This window comes from Solanum stenotomum, chromosome 9 (assembly GCF_019186545.1).
Source record: "Solanum stenotomum isolate F172 chromosome 9, ASM1918654v1, whole genome shotgun sequence".
NCBI lineage: Eukaryota > Viridiplantae > Streptophyta > Magnoliopsida > Solanales > Solanaceae > Solanum > Solanum stenotomum.
The window spans coordinates 46984297-47006640 of NC_064290.1; the positions used below are offsets into that span (position 1 = coordinate 46984297).

Consider the following 22344-nt stretch of genomic DNA (forward strand, 5'->3'; position numbering starts at 1 on the left):
TTTGAGCCTGATAAAATACTTTGTAACTTAACTTTACTTAAAAGCTTCACTGAAACAATTTTTACTATTACTTAAAATAACTTAATTTTTTTAATAACATGGCGAAACACTTCTATTCTCTAAAATAAAAGATCTTTTTACCCTTTTAAAAAAATAAATAAATACTTTTAACGTTTCAAAAACTTGAAAAAATATCTATAATTAAGCAAGGAAAAAAGAAATTGATGGTAATAATAGGGCCAAATTCGTCAAATCACGCAAATTATTTTTATAGAGAGCTGCTGTATTTGTATGTCTATACCATACATACTTTGTCAGACAAAAATGCCCCAAAGCATCAGTAGCAGAGCCAGGAATTTCGTCAAGGGTGTTCAAACTTTAAAAGAGTCGATAATTTTTTTTTTAGCGGAGCAGCTACACAAAACATTTTTTTTTTACTGATGAGTGGGTGCACCCAAATTTAAAAATTAAATTACATATCACTTAATAACTAAATCATACAAAAACTTAAAATTATAAAACTATCAATGGTATAAAACAAAACTAATGGATAAAAGTCAACAAAAACAATTTTAGCTACTAGTTGAATATACTCCCTCTAGTTCGTATTAAATAAATTATTGAGACTTTTTTCGTGATTCAAATAACTGAATGTTTCAAAGTTCGAGAGAATTATCGAAACGTTTTTCCATATTTACCTTTTTGTTTTAGTAAGATTCTTAACTATTTTACATTTTCTAAAAAAATAGTTTAGAAATAATCAAAAGTATAATAGTGGATAATAATCTTTAATTTTATCTTTAAATTTTTTTTTCTTGAGAATGTGTATACCTAATAATTCACTTAATACAGGTTGAAAATATATAGAAAACAACAAAATCTTAATTATTAGATTAATCAATTTAAGGCTAGAAGATACGGGGCAACTATTTCTGTATTTTTTTTTGTTTAAAAAGAGATTGTTAAAAAACACAGCAAGTGAGGATTTGTTTTTTTTTTGGTTTAAAAAGAGAGTGTGTTTAAAAAAGCGCTGCAAGTGAGGATCGAACCTCAGACCTCTTACACATAAATGAAAAGAGTGTATTTTAAAAAAAATGCTACAAGTGAGGATTTTTTTGTTTAAAAAGAGAGTGTGTTTGAAAGAGCGCTGCAAGTGAGGATCAAACCTCAGACCTCTTACACATAAATGAAAAGAGTGTGTTTAAAAAAATGCTACAAGTGAGGATTGAACCGCTGACCTCTTACTCATAAATGAACACGCTTACCACCAGACCACTAACCTTTATTTGTAATATTTTAGGGTGTTCAATTAATTATATATCCAGTTATTACACAGTATTTTACCTATATACGCGGTATAATTTTCCGGTGAAGGGTATTCGGCTGACCACCCTTTCATACCTGTAGCTCTACCCCTGCAAAGCATAGGACATGTGTGGCGTTTTAATAAAAGATGCTTAGTTATCAATGAATTATCCTATTTCAGATCATTTTCTATCATTACGTAACACATTATGACAACTCTTAGTTTATGATACTCTTATTTTTAGCTACTTAAATCATCAAGATCAGTAAACAACTTTTTCATTGTCATGATTATTATCTCATTCAATGCTACTATTCTATAGTTAAATCATAAAATCAACAACAATCTACAATAATTGGCTTAGGATATTTTTAAGATCATCACCCGAATTATATGTTCGTATTCGTAGGCCTAATTATGTTATCCCTCTCGACCCCGCGATGTAGAACATGTCACTTACCAAGTCTAAAGAGAAGAGTAAATCATAAACTACCTCGAAGATGAATAATTGCCCCAATGATTTAAAAAAAATTAAAAACTTTTTTTCTGTTTCTCCTATTTATTTGGTTGGTGGTATGTTAAATTTGTGTATGAAATTTGCTACTATGTTTAAGACAATAAAAATGATATGAATGATCACATTCAAACATTATATAATCATTTCGTATCTCTAGTTGACAATGTTGTACTTACTCTTACAATTCATTTATCTCGTCCTTCGGATGATGCATATCTTCTAAAAGACAGACACAAGGTATATATATATTCATTATGTAATTAATTTATCTGTTTGAAATAAAATATAACCTATAACATAAAGACATGTAAATTAAGATGAACTTAATTATTATTTGAGATAGATCCTAGAATCCTCTCAAAATAATATAAGAACACTGAATGAGTGGAAGAACAACGACAATTACTAGACTTAAAAATCAGGCAAGTAATTAATGTTCTTTATACACAATAAATTGTGGATGTCCATATAATATTTCAATAATTTTATGAAAAAGCTTGCAAATAAATAAGTGGCTTCAAGTACGTAATTGCATGCAAACAACTTACATTTAGCTTTGAAAGACTTGCAATTAGATAAGTAGCTCATACAGGGAGGTAGCTTAAAAGTATTGATAGAGACATGAAATTTGTGAATTTTAAATTGCCATCACATTCATAGCTTATCTTAATTATTTCTTTTCACAATTAGATATTTATACATATATATATATTTTAAAATATAAATACAAAATTTAAATAAACTATTGAGTTTCAAATCCACAAGTATCTTTCAAAGATTTACAATTAAATAAGTAGCTCGCAAGTAATTTATACATATATCTCGAAAACAATCTCTAAAAAAACGTGCAACAAAAACACTTTTATTTAACTATCAAATTAGTAGTTTTGGAGTAAGTTCAATCTACACATAAAATAAATGGTATTTTACTAGATTAGGTGCGAAAGAAACAAATAATACATACCTTTATGATCTCGATCTTCACATTTTCTCTTTTTATTTTGCCCACCCGGTGTCCGAAAGTCCCACATTGGGGGTAAAGCGCTCCTAGACAAAGGTGATCCCGTATCCAAGAGGGCTCGAGCCCGAGACCTCTTGGTTAAGGATGAAGGAGTACTTACCACTCCACCGCAACCCTTGTTGGTTTCACATTTTCTCTACTTGAACCTCTTTACTTTCAACTTTGAGATTCAAATTACCAAATTTTGCCCATGAATACGGACATAGAAACTAACTTTTCTAAAATAAAATTTATATATTTAAAAATAACTTAAAAAGTATGTATATGTTATAAATGTTGGAAAACTATATGCACAACGTAATCATATCTTAATCTTATTGCTTACATGAATAATAGATAACCAAATCATTTATGCGAGAACACATAATCATGCTAGAACACATAAAGTTGCTGAAATTTAGTTCAAGAATTACCTCTTGAAGCGTGAGCAGATACCTTCAAGTGAATCCCCTAGTTAGACAGTCCTTCAAGCAAATCCACAAAACAGACACCAGCTATGCAGTCTTCTACAATGATCCCAAGTTCACATCCGAACTCTCTCAATACTTGGGTGGACAAGTATCGAATAGAAAACCTTCAATCTCTTTTCTAGGTTAGGAGAATCCCTACTTATAGAGATTTCTTCAAATTCAAAGAAGAGAACAAAACACAGTCTTTTTTAAAAGACACGTTTGTTTTCTTTTAAAACCAAACTCACGCCTGATTCTTCTTCTCCCCTTAGAAATAGAATTCTGAGTTCTAGTTAATTATGAGCACGGTAGGGACCACAAAATTAATTACTGAGGCTTCCTATTATGAAAATAATTCTAAATTATTAATTTGAATTATTCTTACCATAATAAATTACAAATCATTCCACTAGAAATTCGTAATTGCACTCCTTTATTTATATTTCGAAATTCCCCATTAAACACTAATGTAATTTCCCACGTTAAGATTGCAGATATTAATCAATAAATTAAATTACTGACTAATTTAATTCAATGATTAGTTTCCTTTAGAGCACTACTTAACTTATTTCATGTGTCAAATTCATAAATCCACTTGCAAGGTTTGACACGATGAAAACTTATAAGCTTCTCAAAAAGGCATATCAATCAATCTCTATAATGAGACATGGATTCCATCAACTAACTTATTATTTCACCAATATATATTATTATCATTCAATCTATCAGGCATATTGGCCCATCTCAGAATCTCACCTTTTAATAAATCAAAACGATAATTAATATATACATATTATAATAGTTATATCAAGATTAAGAATATAAGTACATTTAACAGTTTAGAGAATATGTTTTTGTCAGCCAATCTAAAACAACTGTCTCTACTCGGTCCCGTTCAATACATTAAAATGCACTAGCACAAGAAGTTGGAACTATATCATTTCCATAATCAAGATAAATTACATATAATCTTGTGCTACAATCGTACCGATGACATGTCCAATTTCCATTCTAGATTGTGAACAAAAAACTTTATACTTATAAGAACCGATGATTTAATCCTCTGTGCATAAACTAAAACTCTACACACTAAATCATCTACTATATAAGTAAACAAACACCATAAACGAATATATGGTCTATTAAAACTGAGCAAATATTTATTCTATAATAAATATTATATCTTAACATATGGTTATAATAGTATATATCCCAACAATCTCCCACTTAGACTTTCAACCATCACAATTGTTATAATGTATTTTATCTAAATGCATGGTTAATAGTATATACCCTAACAATCTCCCACTTAGATATTTAATATTGAAAATTGTTAGAATACTATGTCTAAACATATGATTAATAGTATATACCCTAACAATAAATCCATTGAATGAGTGAATTGTCCATTACTCAATAAATAAACGACTTACATTCATGTATGTATATTCCGTAGGTTCTATGAACCATTTTGGATGATAATGTACTCATTAATTTGGGCATTTAATATATTAATTTTTGGAGTGATTTATCAACCTATAAATAGGGTTGTCATTCACCATTGTATTAAACACTTGAAGACATTTGAATAAAATGATCTCTACATTTTTCTCTCAATATCTCTTGCAGTATATTGCTCATATTTTATAACACAATAAATTACAATAATTAACAACTTAAAATTTTTAACAGACATATAAAAATATTTCGATCAAAAGAAATTTTTAATTTGACTCTCAAAATTTCAATTATATCATATCAATGAAAATCATTTACAACCCCAAATTTTGGGTTAAAAATCAAACTTCCCCTCAACTTTGAGAAACAATCATTCTCCCACTTTTATCCTATGCAAAGTCTATTCTACCCTTGCCATTTCTAAATCTTTGTATTTTTAGATTTTTATTAAGTTCATTAACTTTATAAGCAGGATAATTCTTTTATAAGTTTGTGTAATAAAATCTAATGTTATTAATTTTTTTATGATTATATATATATATATATATATATATATATTAAGTTCGTATGTATGAATGTATTATATGTATGCATATTTAATTTTGGCATAAAATCAGCTTGGGTGTATCTCATGTTAATTATCATGCTGAACGTGCGTGTTTACTTGTTCAACTTTATATATAAGTTTAAGTATCTACTTGTACGCACCTAAATTTGAAAGGCGTAGATGACAGCTAAAGCCAAGTTAAAAGGGCATGTTTATGTAATTATGCTTACCTCTTATAATTCTCTATTATCTCTGTTAGTTCTTTGGATTTTGATTGTCATTAATGAAATATTTTCTAATTATAATTTTAAATCTATTTACAATATACATAGATAATCTTTTAAAAAATTGTTATGAAATTTATCTTTATTTTTTATTAATTATTTTCTGCTACTTGTATATATCACATTATTGATAACAATATTTTTTTAGTCCTGTTCATTTGTTTCATTATAGAACGACATTATATTATATACTCAATCAATATTTTCTCTTTCTTTTGGACAAAAATAATATTTTTTTATAGAAAATTTGTTATATAGATTAAAGTATAAAAATATTATGATTTTAAAAAAGTATAAAAAAAAAGAAGAAAGAATAAAATAAAGGTTGATAATGTAAGGGTAAAGTAGACATTTAAAAAAGTTAATTAGGAAAAGGGAGGGGAAGAGAATGATTATTTATCGAAGTTGAGGGGGGAGTTTGATTTTTAAGGTAAAGTTCGGAGTGTAAATAATTTTCATCACTCACTTTTACAATATAATTTATGTTATGCATATATATTTATTGTGCCTTGTTATTAACGAGATGACACCACAACACATGGGAGTGTAACGCCTGCTCTTGTCACTCTAAGAAGAATCAGTTGTAATGGCAACTCCTTTCATCTTCAAACGTAATGATTCTTCCAAATACGACTTTGTTAAGGTACTACATCCCTTCAACTTCAACTAATTAAATCAGTGTATTTCTTGTTTAATAGACTAATTAAACTAATAGTTTTGCTAATTAATCTTTTTTTTTTTAAATTGTTTTTTTAAGGTGAAAGTATGGCTAGGTGATAATGATGATCATTACTATGTTCTCTCCAGATTTTTGCTAACCAGAATGTTAACTGTCACTAAGGTCGTGTCCACCCCTAATCTACTTAATTAATTCATTTTTCTTCTACATATAATGATTAGTTATCTTTTGTTTTTGAATTTTTATAATATTTGTTATACTAATACACTTTACATGTAAGTTAGTTATATAGATTCGATCGGTTTATTAAATTATATTATGCGACTCCACATGGATCTACTGTTAGGTACACCTCATTCAATAACTCCATTCTTAATTTTATAACAATCACAAACACTTCTTTTAATAAATAAATAAATTATAGATCTACCTTGCTCCAAAAGTCAGTGTTATAATCTCATTTCAATGGAAAAATCATTTTGGCCAAATTTTTTGGCTAGAATGATAGTTTTTCTATGTTATTTTAATTTTTTAAATATTTTTACCTTTTCAACTTAAATACATTTTAACTAAAAAAATGAAAAAAAGATCAGTTTGTTTTAAAATAAAAAAAATATTAAAGTTCTTTTATTTTCTGGCCAAATTTTCTGACCATTTAACACTTCCCCATTTCAATTATTCAACGATTTTATTTTACCAAGTTAGGCGTTAGCCCAAATGATTGACATTTATTTCTTTCAATGTCACAACACAAGACATTATTTGTAACAAGTGACGTACAGTTTATTAAATTAGTAATGTATTATCTATTATTTCTACGTAAGGTGACAATTACATATCCAAGACCCCCAACACAAATAAACAGTATAAGTACCTTATAGATTACTTCGTTAAAAAGAATTGCTATGAAAATTCATGTGAGGATGCCTGTTATGGTTGAATATACACGTGGAACTTCCTTAGATTTTTAAACATGTTTTACACGTGCCATACATGTTCTTTCTATTTCTTAAAGCTCTTCGCATCACCCGCATTAATTAATTGCCATTAGATTTAATGTCGCTAAAGGCTTTAGAAACATCAAAGATTAAAGAGTGTTAATTATTGCTAAATATGTATATACACAGTAACAAAGAGTGTTAAAACCTTCACCAGCACTTAATTGTCATTGGATTCAATGTGGCTAAAGGCTTTAGAAATATTTACAAATTAAAGAGCTATGTATTTTGGCATGTTTGCAGATACCAAATCATGTGTCAGTTAAAATTGCCCTTGATCTTAAAAAGCTTCTTGTTGACAACAGCCTTCTTGATGTGTACGTATGACGTTGTAACTTATATAATATTCTTCTCAATTCGATGTTTTATGTACTTATCTGTAAAACTAATTGTTTACCACTTCTTGTGCAGTTCACAAGCAGATTTAGAGGCAAACTTGTTTAAGGTACCACTTTTTGTTGTGTGTGTATTTCCACTCAGTTTTTTTTATGCTCAAATAATGTCTGAGTGATTGTTTCTGATCATTCCATCTCTTTTATCTTGAGATGTGGATTTTTCATTGATGAGTTCGATATTGCAAATGCAAAGAGAACATGCCTCTCATTTTGCTAGAATGTTGGATATATACAGTCTTTTGCCTTTTTCTGTTGGTTATTCTCTTTCATATACCGACTAATAAACAAATACTATGAACAAGTACATAAGACTAAGTCACTGCCCTGCTTTAGCTTATAATGACTCAAAAAGTGAGCAATATAGCTTCATGATTTCCTCAAATTGCTAGGCATTTGAAGAAACTTGTTGTTTTCTTGGTACTAACTTGAAAATGCAGTTAGAACGGTTAAATCAGAAGAGAACTTTGGATGAGGATCATACGTAAGCTGAGATGTCCTCAATGTCTTTAATTAGGCATCTCATGGTCCTTTCAGGTGATGTTGAATAATCATGTTTGACACAAAAATGTGCATGTCCCTAATAAAAAAGCTTTTGAAGTGTTATTAATGTACATGATCTTGCAATCTAACAAAAGAAAAAAGTGGTCAATTTTTCTTTCTCCCATGCCAACCACTTCCACAAGATATTACTGCGGAACCTATTGCCTCAACCAATTTTTTTTAACAAGGATAGGTCATGCAGAAAAGATTTAGGTCCAGTTTCCGCAGTTTGCTTTATCAGAACTAGGTAAACATCTCATTCTAGTTCATGTTGATTTAACAAAGACAGATCAAATGCAAAATATATTTAGATACAATTCCGTGTTTTCTTATTCATAACTATATAAACATCTCATTATAGTTCATGTTCAACCTGCCTTAGCTTTCTTTCTGGATTGAAGTTTTCAAAGTTTAAGTGGGAGACCTACACTGAATTTCATTGAATCCTCCTGCAGCTTATGAAGCGGAGAGGTTTTGGAGATGAGTATATAAAACGTTATAAAATGATGACAAGGTGAGTGATATATTCTTTCTCGCCTGGTAATTCTTGTTTATGGTATACCTATTTTGCAAAGTGTATTTTTAATCACATCCATCTCCTTTTCGTATATGTTCCTAGATTTCACCATCAGAGAGTTCCTCTTGTAATTCTTGTTTGTGGTACTGCCTGTGTTGGGAAGTCTACTATTGCTACCCAACTCGCACAACGCCTGAACTTGCCAAATGTCTTGCAGGTATCTATTCCTTATAAATTTCTTGGATTTGCTTCCATATTTCTTATTTGGACTTAGAAGCATGTACTCCACTGCTTTCTTATCCATTCACGAGCATTTTATTTTTTTAACAGACAGAGATGGTGTATGAATTGCTGCGCACATCAACAGAGTACGTACTATCTCTGCAGATTAAATTCTTCAGTTTTGATACATTTTAGGCATAACTACATAAATAGATACTCAAACTTGGCCTCGGCTGGTAAGTAAGCACTCCAACTTTGAGTATGCATATCTAGATACCTCAGTCGTTCTCCATTGTGTCAGTTGAACACTCCAACATACAAAATGATCATCTAGACACCTTTAAAATTTATGTGTCATGTCAGCTTCGGGTGTCCACGAGACACAATGGGAATGAGCTGGAGTGTTTAGTTGCCAATTGAGATCACGTTGATGTGTCTAGATGTGCACTCTCAAAGTTGGAGTGATTACTAATTTCTTGAGGCCAAGTTTGAGTGTTTGTTGAGTATTATGCCTACATTTTATGAGCAGTTATTTTAGTGTCATGTCTGTTAGAGTTTTTGCTGAGAATTCAGTTCCGTTGATATTTACGCACCTTGTAAATTTATGTCAGTGCACCTTTAACGTCTTCTCCAGTATGGACACGTGATTTCAGCTCACCAGAGGAGCTAATGACTGAATTTTGCAGAGAATGCAGAATAATATGGAAAGGTAATTTGAGACATATCCGTATAAGTATCTGATTCAGAGCATATCAAGGAAATTGATCTATATTTTCCTCATTTATGTAGGTTTGGCTGGTGATTTGAGAAAAGCAACGAAAGATGGCAAACCGATTATAATTGAGGTATCACAATCCCCCAGGTTTAATTGTTTATTAAAGTTCACTGTTTTTCTTTTTTCAAATTTGTTTGAACTCTTTAATTGGTAAAGATGGAATGTGAGTAGCATACAGTATTACAGTTGATAGCAGCTGATTTGTATAGCATCAGCTTATTCAACAATTAAAAGCCGATATGAAGTTTACTTTCACTGCTATATGCAATTTTCGAATAATATATAACATCAACTTGTTCAATAATGAAGTTCCCTTTGGCCTCTACCTTCATTTTTCCAATTAAGATTTGACCATCCAATGATCCCTCTTTCATGGTAAAACAATGGCAGGGCATACATTTAGATCCTAGAATATTCCTGATGGAAGAACATAAATTACTACCACCGCCCACCGCAGACTACGAAGAACCAAACTTTTCCAAGGTCAAAGACCACAAGGAAATACAAAGGGGAAGTAATCACAGTATTGGACTTGGCAGTCAGAGTAACGGTAAAGATCTCTATCCTGAGAATGTTAGTTCGGATGGAGCATCTTCTGAGTCAGACAAGCTAGCAGATTCTCTGAAATCAATGGATATTGTCGAGAAAATTTCTGAAAATACAGGTACGTCTTGCTGCACTATTTCCACGTTCATTTTCAAAAATATGATCCGCTCAACTTCTCCTTTTTTTTTCCTTTTAAAATATTGGCAGAACCGGTGTCTCGTAACAAATTTTCTGGCCATGCTGGCGAAACAGTTAATGATTCAGGAGCAGATCAAAATCCTGCTCACAGAAAACAAACTTCGGGTGATCTGCCAATATTTGTTCCTATAGTTCTAAGGATGGCGGACTTTGATCATAAGGTAGTGTAAATTCTATTAGTTTTTTTCTCTTCTAGATAAACAATTATGGCCAAGTGAATTAGAGTTCTTTACTACTGAATGTATGTTTGCTTCGCAATTTTCTTATACTTGAAGTTAAGAAGAATATGTCGTTGTCTTACATTTCAATTGTTCCCAATGATTTTTTCCATCTCTACATATTCTTTTTCTTGTTATTAATGTAATATGCAAGTAATAAGTTTTTTATATAATCTTATATTGAAATGTGTGACACAAAGGAATAGGACTGCTCCTCGATATTCTATTTCGGTGCTTAACATATTGAGAAAGTTTTCTACTTTTAATCAATAACCAGGCATTTCTGGAGGAGTGGGTAGCTACTCGTACATTCACGGAGAAGCATCCTGCCCAGGTTTCAAATGCTTTTATGCTTTCGATATAATTTAGTGAATGATTTTGTCAGTCTTTGATACATGTCCATGTCGCAGATTCTCTCTGTTCAAACTTTTATTGATGTCTACTCTTTCTGTTTTCGCGTATGAGTATTTGATTTTGTAATTGATATTAACACATATGTATGGGGCATGTTCCCTCGATTTTCATTTAAAAGCGGTGGATTCTTCTTTCCTGAAAAAAAGTAAGACTAATAAACAGAAACGAAAACAAAAATAACAGCAAAGATGGAGAATGGTTATCCTACATTTATATATTTATGATGAAAATATGCATTCACATCGGGCATAGTGTATTTGTATGCTTGTGAACGTTTTCCCATTTTGTGTTTCTTGTTTAGCTGTTAATTCACTTAAGAAACTTTTATCCAGGTTAAAGACAAAGTGATAACTAACTTGATGACTATTCAGGACTACCTGTGTTCCTTTACATCACAGGTATGATGTGCTCGCTTTCTATTTGCTTCTGTTTGATATTCTTTATAATGAAGATTCAATTATTAGTCACAAATTTCATCCTGTGAACAGGGTTTGACTGTTGTTGACGTATCAGCTGCAACATTTCCACAGACACTGGATTGGCTGCATAATTATCTTCTTCAGGTAATTTTGTGCGGTATTATCTTTCTACAATGGTGTGTTTTGTTGGTTATATTACTAGTTGATTGTTGCTTTCATTTGGAAAAGTTGCTCATTTTATGCCTGAGGCGTAGAACCGGCTGGCAAATGAATTGATTGTTCACAATAAATTTTCTTCTTCCTACTTTCAGTGTCTCGAGCAAGGTTTCTAGGGAAAATCATGGGCAAAAATCTAGAGAGTTAACTACTAACCATATTCTTGACGAATAAGGTACCTATTTAACTATTGTGTCTACTGCCTTCAAAGATATGTATACTTTTATTTTTTTACCTCACACCAATGGTACTCTTTTAGCTTCCTTGATTAGAAGCCATCTCTACTATGTTCTGGTGCATTTACCAAAGGCAATATCATCATCTATTAGTAAAACTTCAGGCATGTTAGAAGTCCGAGGTGCTATATTTGAGGTGTATAGTAACATCATTTTGCATATTTTTTGGTTAGCCAGATTATCTATGTATATGTTTGGACATGCATATTCATGTACGACAGCTTTAAACAGTATAAAAGAAGATCGACATGAATTATTCCAAGGAAGTAATTGGACAACTATTGACTAAGTTAAACCTCCATAGGCTATGTATTGTTTGTTATGACCCGTGCAAATGCCTTGATAATTATATGTTTGAATGCGACAAACGACTAAGTTTGGCTAAAGTTTGCCTGCCATGGTCCATGGATACTTTTATACAGGGTGAAAACATAGAGGGGAGTGAGAGTGTTCACCCAATCCCCCTCAACAAAAAATTATATTGTGTATATATAAGGTAACTTTTTTTTTTTTATAGAAGAGTGATTGCGCAAGTGTAAAGTTAGCCATGTCACAGATAAAAGAAACCACTATTCACTTTTCACCATAAAAGTACAATATCCTATTTGGTCCAGGGGCGTAGGCACATGTATGTCAGGATATCCAATTGGACACCTTTCGTCGAAAAAAAAATACCGTATATACAAGTAAAATGATACACGAAGTGATTAAATAACATATTTTGGACATTCTTAACATACTAGGTTGTTATAGTCTAGTGGTTTTAGATGTCTTGAATGTGTGTTTAGACATCTTTAATGAGCCAGTGCTCACGTGTTAAAATCTCACTTAAACTTTTAAAAAAAGATTTAATTTTTGAACCCTCTTAGTGAAATTTCTAGCTCTGTCACTGATTTGGTCACCATCACCTACATAGGAGTGAGATGGTTACAATATTATTTGGTCATCTTCACCGATAAAGGAGTGAGATGACACCCATAATCACCGATAAAAGGAGTGTGATGGATTCTAACGGTCATCATCAGGATAAAGTAGTGAGATGAAAATCATATATTTTTGGGAAAAGGTTCTTTGAAAAATACTTCAACTTTGGCCGAATTTGATGTTACGATACCAAACTTTATGGAGGATCTTTTACCCCCTGCACTTTTTTTTTTTTTTTGTGTTGAATTATTGGCCAAACCACCTTGAGAAATAAGAAGGATGAACAACTCATCCTTGTACAAAAAAGTCCCAATACAATGGTACATGGGATTGGTCATGAGAGTATGGTTACCTCTAGAGTGCATAGATAGAAAGTGTGAAATACACAGATCCCATGTCCCAAAAAAACAAAAGAAATTAACCATTATCAAAAGTAAAGGAATTCCTCTGTGGACGGATTCTCAAATTTGGTGTTCCTTCAATGTCATTCTTCAACCAGTTTTTGACTTCATTGGGAATAGTCAAATTCTGCGTGAAGAAGGTATATTTCCTTCGTTTTTCACCCATATTAGCAAGGTAATCTGCCAAGTTTTTTACTCCTCTATAGCAATGCTGGAATTTATAATTACCATTCCTCTTCAGAGAATTAATCTGATCGATGAGATGAACGATATGACAGTTGACATTGGAGTGATCATTGATCATGTTAATAATGATCATGGAGTTAGATTCTATGTCAACATTCTTGTATCCATTAGTGATGCACCATTGCATTCCATGAAGAATAGCGTTGGATTCAGCAACATTATTAGTACAGTCTCCATAGTAGTCTGAGTAAGCCATGATCAAAAAACCACTATCATCCCTGAGAATGCCTCCTCCACCTGTGCTGCCTGGATTTCCTTTGCTGCATCCATTGGTGTTCAATTTGAATCTGCCAGGACTTGGTTTACTCCACCTAAGACATTTGATGTTAATCCTGGGTTTCAGTCTTTCAATTTGTATTACCGTGTTGCTCCATTGCTGATTGTAATGTACTTTTGTGAACTGACAAAGGAGCAACATTCTGATCTGACGGATAACATGATTGATAATGCTGCTTGGAAGGCTTTTGATCTCCTCGTACTTATGACTACATTGGGCTTTCCAAATTTCCCTACAAATGAATAAAGGAAGGCATTGTATTAGCACGGAGTGAACTCTATTCTTTGTGTTGCTTAGCCACTAAGTAATAAGAGTGTCTCTTATTCTGTCTTGTCTATTGTTAATGCCACAAGAATTTGAGAAGAAGTTCCAAACTGCATTAGCAAGTTCTCCTTGTTTGAAGGGGTGATCCACATTCTCTATGCATCCTTGCTCACAACAGATGCACTTTGAAAGTCCATGAACTTTGAATCTTTGAAGAGCTTCATCAATTGGTAGTTTATTGGACAGCAACCTGAGCATGAAAAAGGAAATCTTGTGAGGGACCTGTTTTTGCCAAGTTCTGGCAGCAGTAATGGTAGTAATATTACTGCTTCTCAGTACTTGCCAAGCAGATTTAGTGGTGAAAAAACCATTTTGATTTGGAGTCCAAATAGGCATGTCATTATTGTGTCTCATAATGTCAATGGTAGCAATATGGCTAACAAAATAAGTAGGCAGAACACTATTAAGCTTAGCAAAGTTCCAACCATCATTAGTGATAAAATCAAGCACCTTGACCTTTTTAGAATGGTAAGTGCCAGGAAAATGATGAGCAATGGGTCCTGAGCCAATCCAGTTATCCCACCAAAAAGATACATTACCATTACCAATTTTCCAGAAAATATGTTTTTCACAAAGGGTTCTTGAGTCAAGAAGTCTTTTCCAAATATGAGATTGGCCTGAAGCCCATTTTTTGGAAACACGATGTGCTCTTGGACAATATTTTTTTTCAATAAAATCTCTCCAAAGAGAGTCTTTTGTTCTGATATTCCACCAGATTTTGGCACCAAAAGCATAACTAATGTCCTGGATTGATCTGAATCCAATCCCACCTTCCAATTTTGGAAAACAAAGATTTTTCTAAGCAATCCAATGCATTTTCTTTTTTCCTTCTCCATCACTCCAAAAAAAATTAGCCATTAGCTGCTCAATTTGCTTATTAATAGTAGTTTTGGGGAGCTGAATAACAGACAAGATATGTAAAGGAATCGAATAAAGGACAGATCGAGTTTATAAGAATGGATCTGCCACCATGAGAAATCATCTTACCTTGCCATCCTTGCATTCTATTAGCCACCTTAGAAACTAAGTTACCAAAATAAATAACTTTTTTCCTACCATTATAAATAGGAGCTCCTAAGTAATTAAAAGGAAAGTTCTGCTGATCATAACCAGTAATCTTCTTGATAGATTGAGAGGTGTTGGAGTTAACTAAAAATCTTGTTTATAAGTTGTCCAGAACAATTTTCATATATCGAAAGCTGAGGAGAATAAGATAGTATCATCAGCAAAACTTAGATGAGTAATGACAGGACAACCTTTATCAACAGTATAAGGAATAAAACTTTCATTCTTTAATTGGTTCATAGGGATGGTAAGTAATTCTGAACCAATTATGAAAAGCGAGGGAGAGATAGCTAGGGTCACCTTGTTTTATTCCTCTACTGGATTTGAGAAAACCATGCCTTCCTCCATTAATGTTAGTGGAGTACCAGTTATTAGAGAAGTCTCCAAATCATGTCAGTCCAGTATTCGGAAAAACCAAACTTTTATAAGACTTCACAGAGATATTTCCAATCTACTAGATCTATCAAAAGCTTTGGTCATATCTAACTTTAGGACAACATTACCATTAGCGTTTTCCTTACCAATGTTATGAACCATTTCTTGGGTTAGCATAATGTTGTCTGAGATAGACCTACCTTTAAGGAAACCTGCCTGATGAAGAGAGACTACTTTGTGTATCACCTTGGCAAGTCTGGTATTCAAATTTTTTGAGATGATTTTGCAGTTAAAGTTACTAAGACTTATAGGTCTTAACTCAGCATATTTTTGAGGATTCTCGTGTATTTTAAAGGTATATATGTGCCCACATGGACACGTTACTATTTATAATATTGCAATATTTATGATGTTCACGTGGACACATATATACCTTTAAAATACATTATTAAATAGTGCAGGGGGTAAAAAGTCTTTTCCAAAGTTCGATATTGTTGCAAAAATTTCGGATATATTTCAGACCTTTTTCCCTATATTTTTTCTCCAATAAAGTGTTGGGTTCTGAAGAGTGATTAGGGCGTCATGCGGAAGCTTACAATTGCAAATAATATGGTTGATAAATTAGACAACACATAAAACTATACTAAAGGATATAATATTATTATTTGATATGACCATTGGTCTACATAATTAAAAACTAATAAAAAACATAAAAACTGTAGAGAGAAAATCTCCCCATAAACAAGACTCTCTAAACAACTACATTGTGAATTCTATTGTGTTATTGTGTTAGAAGAAACAAACCTATATTTATAGAGTCCTAAAACCTTTCCTACTAGAAAAGGAGTCCTAAAAGGAGAAAATAAACCAAATATAAAATAATATTATATTTTCCTTTCAAGAAAAGTAAAAACATTTATGGTAATGTTTTGTTTTTTCTTTAAGGAAAAATAAATCTTAAATTATGGTAAGAAAATCAGGGCAAAACCCTAACATAAAGAAGTTATCATTCCTTTCAGTTCTATAAGTTATGCATGGATGTTGTGTTGGAATAGTGATAATGTGCTTGAAATGTTCTTCTTTGCTTTTAATCGGAATAGTGATAATGTGCTAACATATGAGTCGATGTATACATAGACGTGATACAATGCAATAGACATCAAAGTGCCTTCTTGCCACCACAAGAAACATAGAAAATACAATTTAGAGTAGTAAGGATGGCTTGACATGAAGTTTGACTAGGATAATGCATGTTCAAATGCTTTCGCCGGTGATAGTGTTGTGATATATAAGATTATGTGTGCATAGAAATATGTATAAATTGTATATTTCATGATTACGTTTGAGTTGTAGGTTTGCTTTGTTGAGATGAAAATTCTTTCCCCTTAAAGGTATAGCTTGTCTAGACGGTTACACAGATTGATTATTTCTTACTGATTTGTTGAACTTATTCCTTAACTCTCTCTAACTGTTTTACAGGTTTTAGAAAAAAGATAGTTCGAGGAGATTGAGCAACCTACCTCTGAACTGAAACGTCGAGCCTCCATGTGTCATCTTGTGGAGGCTCAGATTTACTTTTGATAGATATAAAGTATAAAGTAGTTGTAAGATAAAATCTTAAGTTTGCTCCATGAACCCTGTTATTTGAAATATGGAAATAGAAGAACTTGTATTTCACTATGTTAAGAAGTACATGTATATATACAATCACTAGAGGTTCTATCAAAGGTAAGTAAATATCCTACACATCTTTATATGATTTAGCTAGCTATATAAGGTAAGAGAATATCTTTACAATATCATATAATATTCTGTAACAAACCCTAAATATAGTTGTAAGATGTAATGTCTCTAGAGGAGACTATATATGTATATGTTTGACGCTTTCAAACTATTTTGGATGTTTATGTTGCATAATGGTTTAAGGTTGCTTGATGCCCAATTTTCATGTGAATGATGATACAAAGTTAACGCTCAAACTACATAAAACCAATCCAAAGAGTAAGCGATCGTCGTCAATACGAATACCCAACTAAGAGTCGGGGTTAGATCTCGCAGAGAATGATAGCGCAGAGAATTCTATCAACAAATTTGGAATGTAAGTTCATCCATTTGTAGTAATAAGAACGAATGGGTGGATGATTGTCACGACCCAGACCGTCGTGATTGGCACCTACACTAACCCTTGGGTGAGAGAACCATTACTACAACTCAACCAAGCAACTTAACGAAAAACTAGGCATTTAAAGATACAAGTTTAAATGTCTAAAGAAATATGGAGTTCCCATAAACTCCGGAAGTTTAACAAAAACAATTTCCAAAACATTTGCGAAAAACAACGCCTAGAACCTGAAAGTTAATGTAACATTTCGCAATTTGAAATAACTAGGAAGAAGCTAATAATTGGAAATAGTCATTTTTGGAAAGAATGAAAATCTTGAAATTTTGTTAAGTTAGAATAAGTTCAGTTTTGACCAACTTCAAATGGCCATAAATCCTAGCTCAGGATGAGTTAGAGGCACTTAAAGATATGATAGGAAAGCTCTTGGAATGATCTTTCCAACGCCGTTGAGTTTGCACGATTCCGAGTTTGTATGAGTGAGTTATGCCCTTTGGAAGTTGGGCTGTTGGAATAAGATAAGTCCAATCCGGATTTTGGAAGGGTAATTTAGTCTTTTCCTTACCTAATTATTCTAATGCATTTTTAGGAGTTTAATTGGGGTAAAGTCAGATTTTTGTCAGTTTAGAAAAGTGAATTTTACACTAGGGCTTGGAGAAGAGAAAATAGGAGAAAGGAGAAGAACGTTCAAGATTCGTCGATTTTGTCGAGGTTAGCTTGTGGATTTCGTCGGGGGTGATCCCTACAAGGTATGTGAGATCACATAGCGTTGGTTAGTTCATGCACGCGCCAACCATGATTCAATTCAACGAATTTAAGTCTTTGAAAGTCTAGAAATTGAGTTCTTGATGAACATTGTTGAAGTTTCGTTTGAATTTCTTGTGGGTTGTGTTGTTGATGGTTCTTGCGATTTGATTCGTGTTTCCAGGTGTATTTTCAGTTTGAATCTTTCATATATTGAGGGTATAAATGATTCTAAGTGCTTGGGGAAAGAACCATTGAAGTTTAGAGGGTTTAGAGGTGAAAAACGAGCAAGAAAAGTCGTCAAACACCTGGGGAAGGGGGTAGGGCGTCACGCCAGCCAGCGCGCCCCAAAAGGGTCTCTGAAGTTTACCCCTTGGGGCAACGCACCAGCCAGCGCGCCCCAACATGTTCTCTGAAGTTTGAGAGCTGGCCCCCCGCGCCTCTCAGAGCGCCAGGAACGCCAGTTCTCCCCATTCGTTCCCCACCTTTTAGTACTTGTTCCTTAGCAATGTACCTATGTTTTCTAGTTGATTCCAACACTCTAAGGTACATCTAAACATCATGAAATCATCCATAAACATGAGATCATGAACCTTGAATCCATAATCCAATTCAAGGAAAGTTAAGATCAAAGTCAAGAGACGTTCTTAGAGTGTTCCAAAAGTCTTTTCCAAATGTTTTAACCTTGTTTCAAGACCTAAGGTTCAAGTTGAGTAAAGATTAAAGAGTAAAGTTTGAAGTTCATTTCTTCAAAAGTATATGAGGACTATGTATTTGTTGACACTCAATTTTGGACCTCTACATTATAAATTAATCATCGAGCTTCTTCAATTTCAAACGATTTAAAATAATTAGTTTTTATAAAATTTCAAAAAAAAAAACATAATATAGTTTGCAAGTTATTTTAAATAGATTTGTTACTTTTTATAATTTTAAATAATATATATGTTTTATATAATTACATATATAATTAGTAAATTTTATGAATATTCAAAAATCGTCTCAAAAATATTTTAGTTTTACTTAAATCTTTGGTTAATTAGTTTAGTTATATAATAGTTTATATATTTTTTGAAATAATTAGTTTATAATTAAGTTAATTATTTTATTTTGTTAAGATTAAGAAACTCATTAATTAATTTATATCAATCCGCCTTATTTAATATTTAGCCGAATTCACGACTAAATTCAATTTTGGTTTAAACTCTTAATTCATTTGGCCACGTTTGCAATCCATTTGGTCTATCTTTTCAATTGCAATTGTAGCCCCATTCTGCCCCAATTTTGAATCAATTCTTCAGCCTAACTTTTTCTCAACCAACCCAGGCCCACCAATTACAATACCAAAAGACCCATCCTCCAAAATTGAACAACAACCCATACCCAACAACAATACGATACATTCAGCAACAATAACTTCACCCCTGCACGTCTTTCTTCTTCCTCGCGTGGCCGACAGAACGCAAACCCAGAAAATTGCTCCAGTCCAACAACGAATTGCGACCCGAGTCCAGCAAGTAGCCCAGCACGTGTCCCTTTCCTCTCTCCCTTATCGTTTGTCCAGGAATATTCGAGCAAGACATGTGTTTCGATCTTGCGCCTCAATCGTCCTTTGCTAAAAAATCAGAAGACTCTTCTCAAAATTCTGTTGGTGATCGGTACTATTGACAGTTTCAACCTTATCCTCAAGGGATTCGAATTTTGAATTTCAAAATTTCATCCCAAATCCCTCCCATTTTACCCCCCTTTTTCGAACCCTCATTTCCCCTCTATAAAAGACCTCAGCTTCTATATTTAGGGGGTCGGGGATTTCTTAGTTTTGGCTTCCAAAAAAGAAACAATACATAAAAGAAACAGTGAGAAAAAGAAAGCAAGAAAAATTACAGAACATAGGTAGGCAAAATAAAATAAAATTTAGGAAGATAATATCCTTATAGCTAAAGTTTTTGGGTTTGCTGGTTTGTAAATTGATTTTTCTGCTGGAATCTCTCTTGGGGTGGTGGAATAGCTCTCAAGCTCGCCTATTCCAATTCGCTGCCCTGGAAAAGGTAATCTCTTTCCCTTTATTAAATTCCTCTTCACCTCGTATTTCTGATTTTCAAAGTTTTCAGTTTTGATCATGTTGCTGATAGTTTGCTATCTCTCTGCTGTTATTTGTTGAAATTTTAAGGCCATCAATGATGTCTACATTTGTTTGTTTCAATTTGAAGATAGGAAAGAATCCAGTTCTTCGCCTCATGTCATTAATTGAAAGTGATTCATAGTTTCCATACATGCTTAAGCTCGTTAAATCAGGTTTCCCAATGTATGTTAGCATAACTTGTGGCATTGATAAAATGTGTTGATCAACTTCTTTACATTGCTATTTCTGGACACAGCCGCTTCGAGTAGCTTACTGTTCTTCTTTGTGTGTCCAGTATCTTTTACGGTTTTGAATGTCTCATGTTGTTCAACCTCAATAGCCTAGCCTCTAAATCGCTTTATCTGTTATTATGTACCTTTCTTTGTAAATCGAGTCATGTTCTATATGAGTTCATTAATTGAAATTGACTTTGTCTGGTTTAAGTGGAGATTCTTTAATATGGGTCTGGTTGTAGTAATATTTGTTTCAAATCCATTATGGATTTAACTTTAATATGAATGCTTTCGAACAAATTTTAGCTAGTGTGGTAAAAATTCCTCTATGTGAGTTTTAAGTCTTGGTTTATATTGTTTAGTCGTCTACATTCCTATTAAGCCTAGCATATGTGCTTCTTACTGTTTTAGTATTTCGATAGCTTGCAAATGATGCAATACGGATTTCATCAAGGCCATTTACTAGAAGCCAAGCTCAAGACCTTTAGAGGATGGAAGGGTTATTTATGAAGATGGAGGTGTTCGAGATGGTGTTGATGACAAGCAAGGACTTTCATGCCTTGAAGATTGCAGAAGAAGGCACTTTTGGCGAGCAGGGCCCACTTGGCGCATCACCCAAAGGCTTAGGCAATGGTCCCAACTCACCTAATGAGCGCTCCAGAATGTGACCCTGGCTGAAGATCACACAAAAAAGCTCGCCAACCAGGTCGGCACATCGCCCAACCCACTTGGCGACCCGACCCAGTTCGCCTATTGTCATTCCGGGTCATTTTTGGGCCCTTTTATTTTAAAACCTATAAATAACTAGCTAGGGTTCATTTTAGAGTTAGATTATTTTGAATGTTAAAAACTAAAAACTCAAGTTTGAGTGTTGAGATCTTGGTAAAGCTTGTGTTGCCTTTTGTTAGAAACATTGGTTGCTTGGAATATCGATTCCCTTGAGGTCATCGTAAGAGTTAGGTGCTTATTGTAGGATTAACGGATTGAGGTAATTGGGTTTAATATACCCTTTGGTTGCTTTTTGTTTCCTCTTTTTGTGTCTATCTATTTATCTTTACTTTTTGTCTTTGATTTCCGCATATTATCATCGTTTCTCTTGTGAGAATCGTATCATTTGGTATCAGAGCCGAGTCTAGATTCGTTCCTATGATTCTAGTCTTGGGGTTTTGTTACAAAAAAAAATCTATTCATTTGTTTTTGAGATTTTTGCTGAAATGGGTTTTTTAGATCTGAGTCTTGTTTGAGTTTCTAAGGTTGGAATAGTGTTCTCTAACTATATTTGAGTTTTAGGCTGAGATTGGAAGAAGTTTGGTGCCTTATTGAAGAATCCACCATTGAAGACTTGAAGGAGCTTGAAAAAGACAAAGTGGGTTTTGAAAATTGAAGGTTTTGGTTTGGAATTGAAGGTAAAAAAGTATTGGGTGTTGTTCCCCATATCCCCATATCAAGGAGAGCCTTCAGCTAAATTTTTGTGAAATTTTGAGACAAATTTTAAGGGTTTTATTTTGGGTGTTCATTTTGTTCTTGAAGAACATTCAAGGAAGAGAATCTTTGAAAAG

General features: G+C 32.8%; 1 protein-coding gene across 1 annotated transcript; it reads left to right on the plus strand.

The window, feature by feature from the left end:
* The first annotated feature begins 6112 nt into the window (after window positions 1-6112).
* On the plus strand, window positions 6113-17195 carry LOC125876630 (uncharacterized). Its single transcript, XM_049557849.1, has 16 exons — window positions 6113-6225; window positions 6340-6423; window positions 7503-7576; window positions 7671-7704; window positions 8650-8708; window positions 8814-8928; window positions 9042-9079; window positions 9545-9642; window positions 9723-9778; window positions 10099-10372; window positions 10462-10613; window positions 10948-11004; window positions 11417-11482; window positions 11573-11647; window positions 11815-11894; window positions 17047-17195. Exons 1-15 carry the CDS (start codon window positions 6169-6171, stop codon window positions 11833-11835), a joined length of 1260 nt encoding a protein of 419 aa, XP_049413806.1. The 5' UTR covers window positions 6113-6168; the 3' UTR covers window positions 11836-11894; window positions 17047-17195.
* Window positions 17196-22344: the final 5149 nt, after the last annotated feature.

Bases quoted from the DNA above. Each gene is read 5' to 3' on its own strand.
- LOC125876630 (XM_049557849.1), top strand. From the start codon at position 6,169: ATGGCAACTCCTTTCATCTTCAAACGTAATGATTCTTCCAAATACGAC. The intron at 7,705-8,649 runs GTACCACTTTTT...ATCCTCCTGCAG, and splicing joins TAGAGGCAAACTTGTTTAAG to CTTATGAAGCGGAGAGGTTT. The intron at 8,709-8,813 runs GTGAGTGATATA...ATATGTTCCTAG, and splicing joins CGTTATAAAATGATGACAAG to ATTTCACCATCAGAGAGTTC.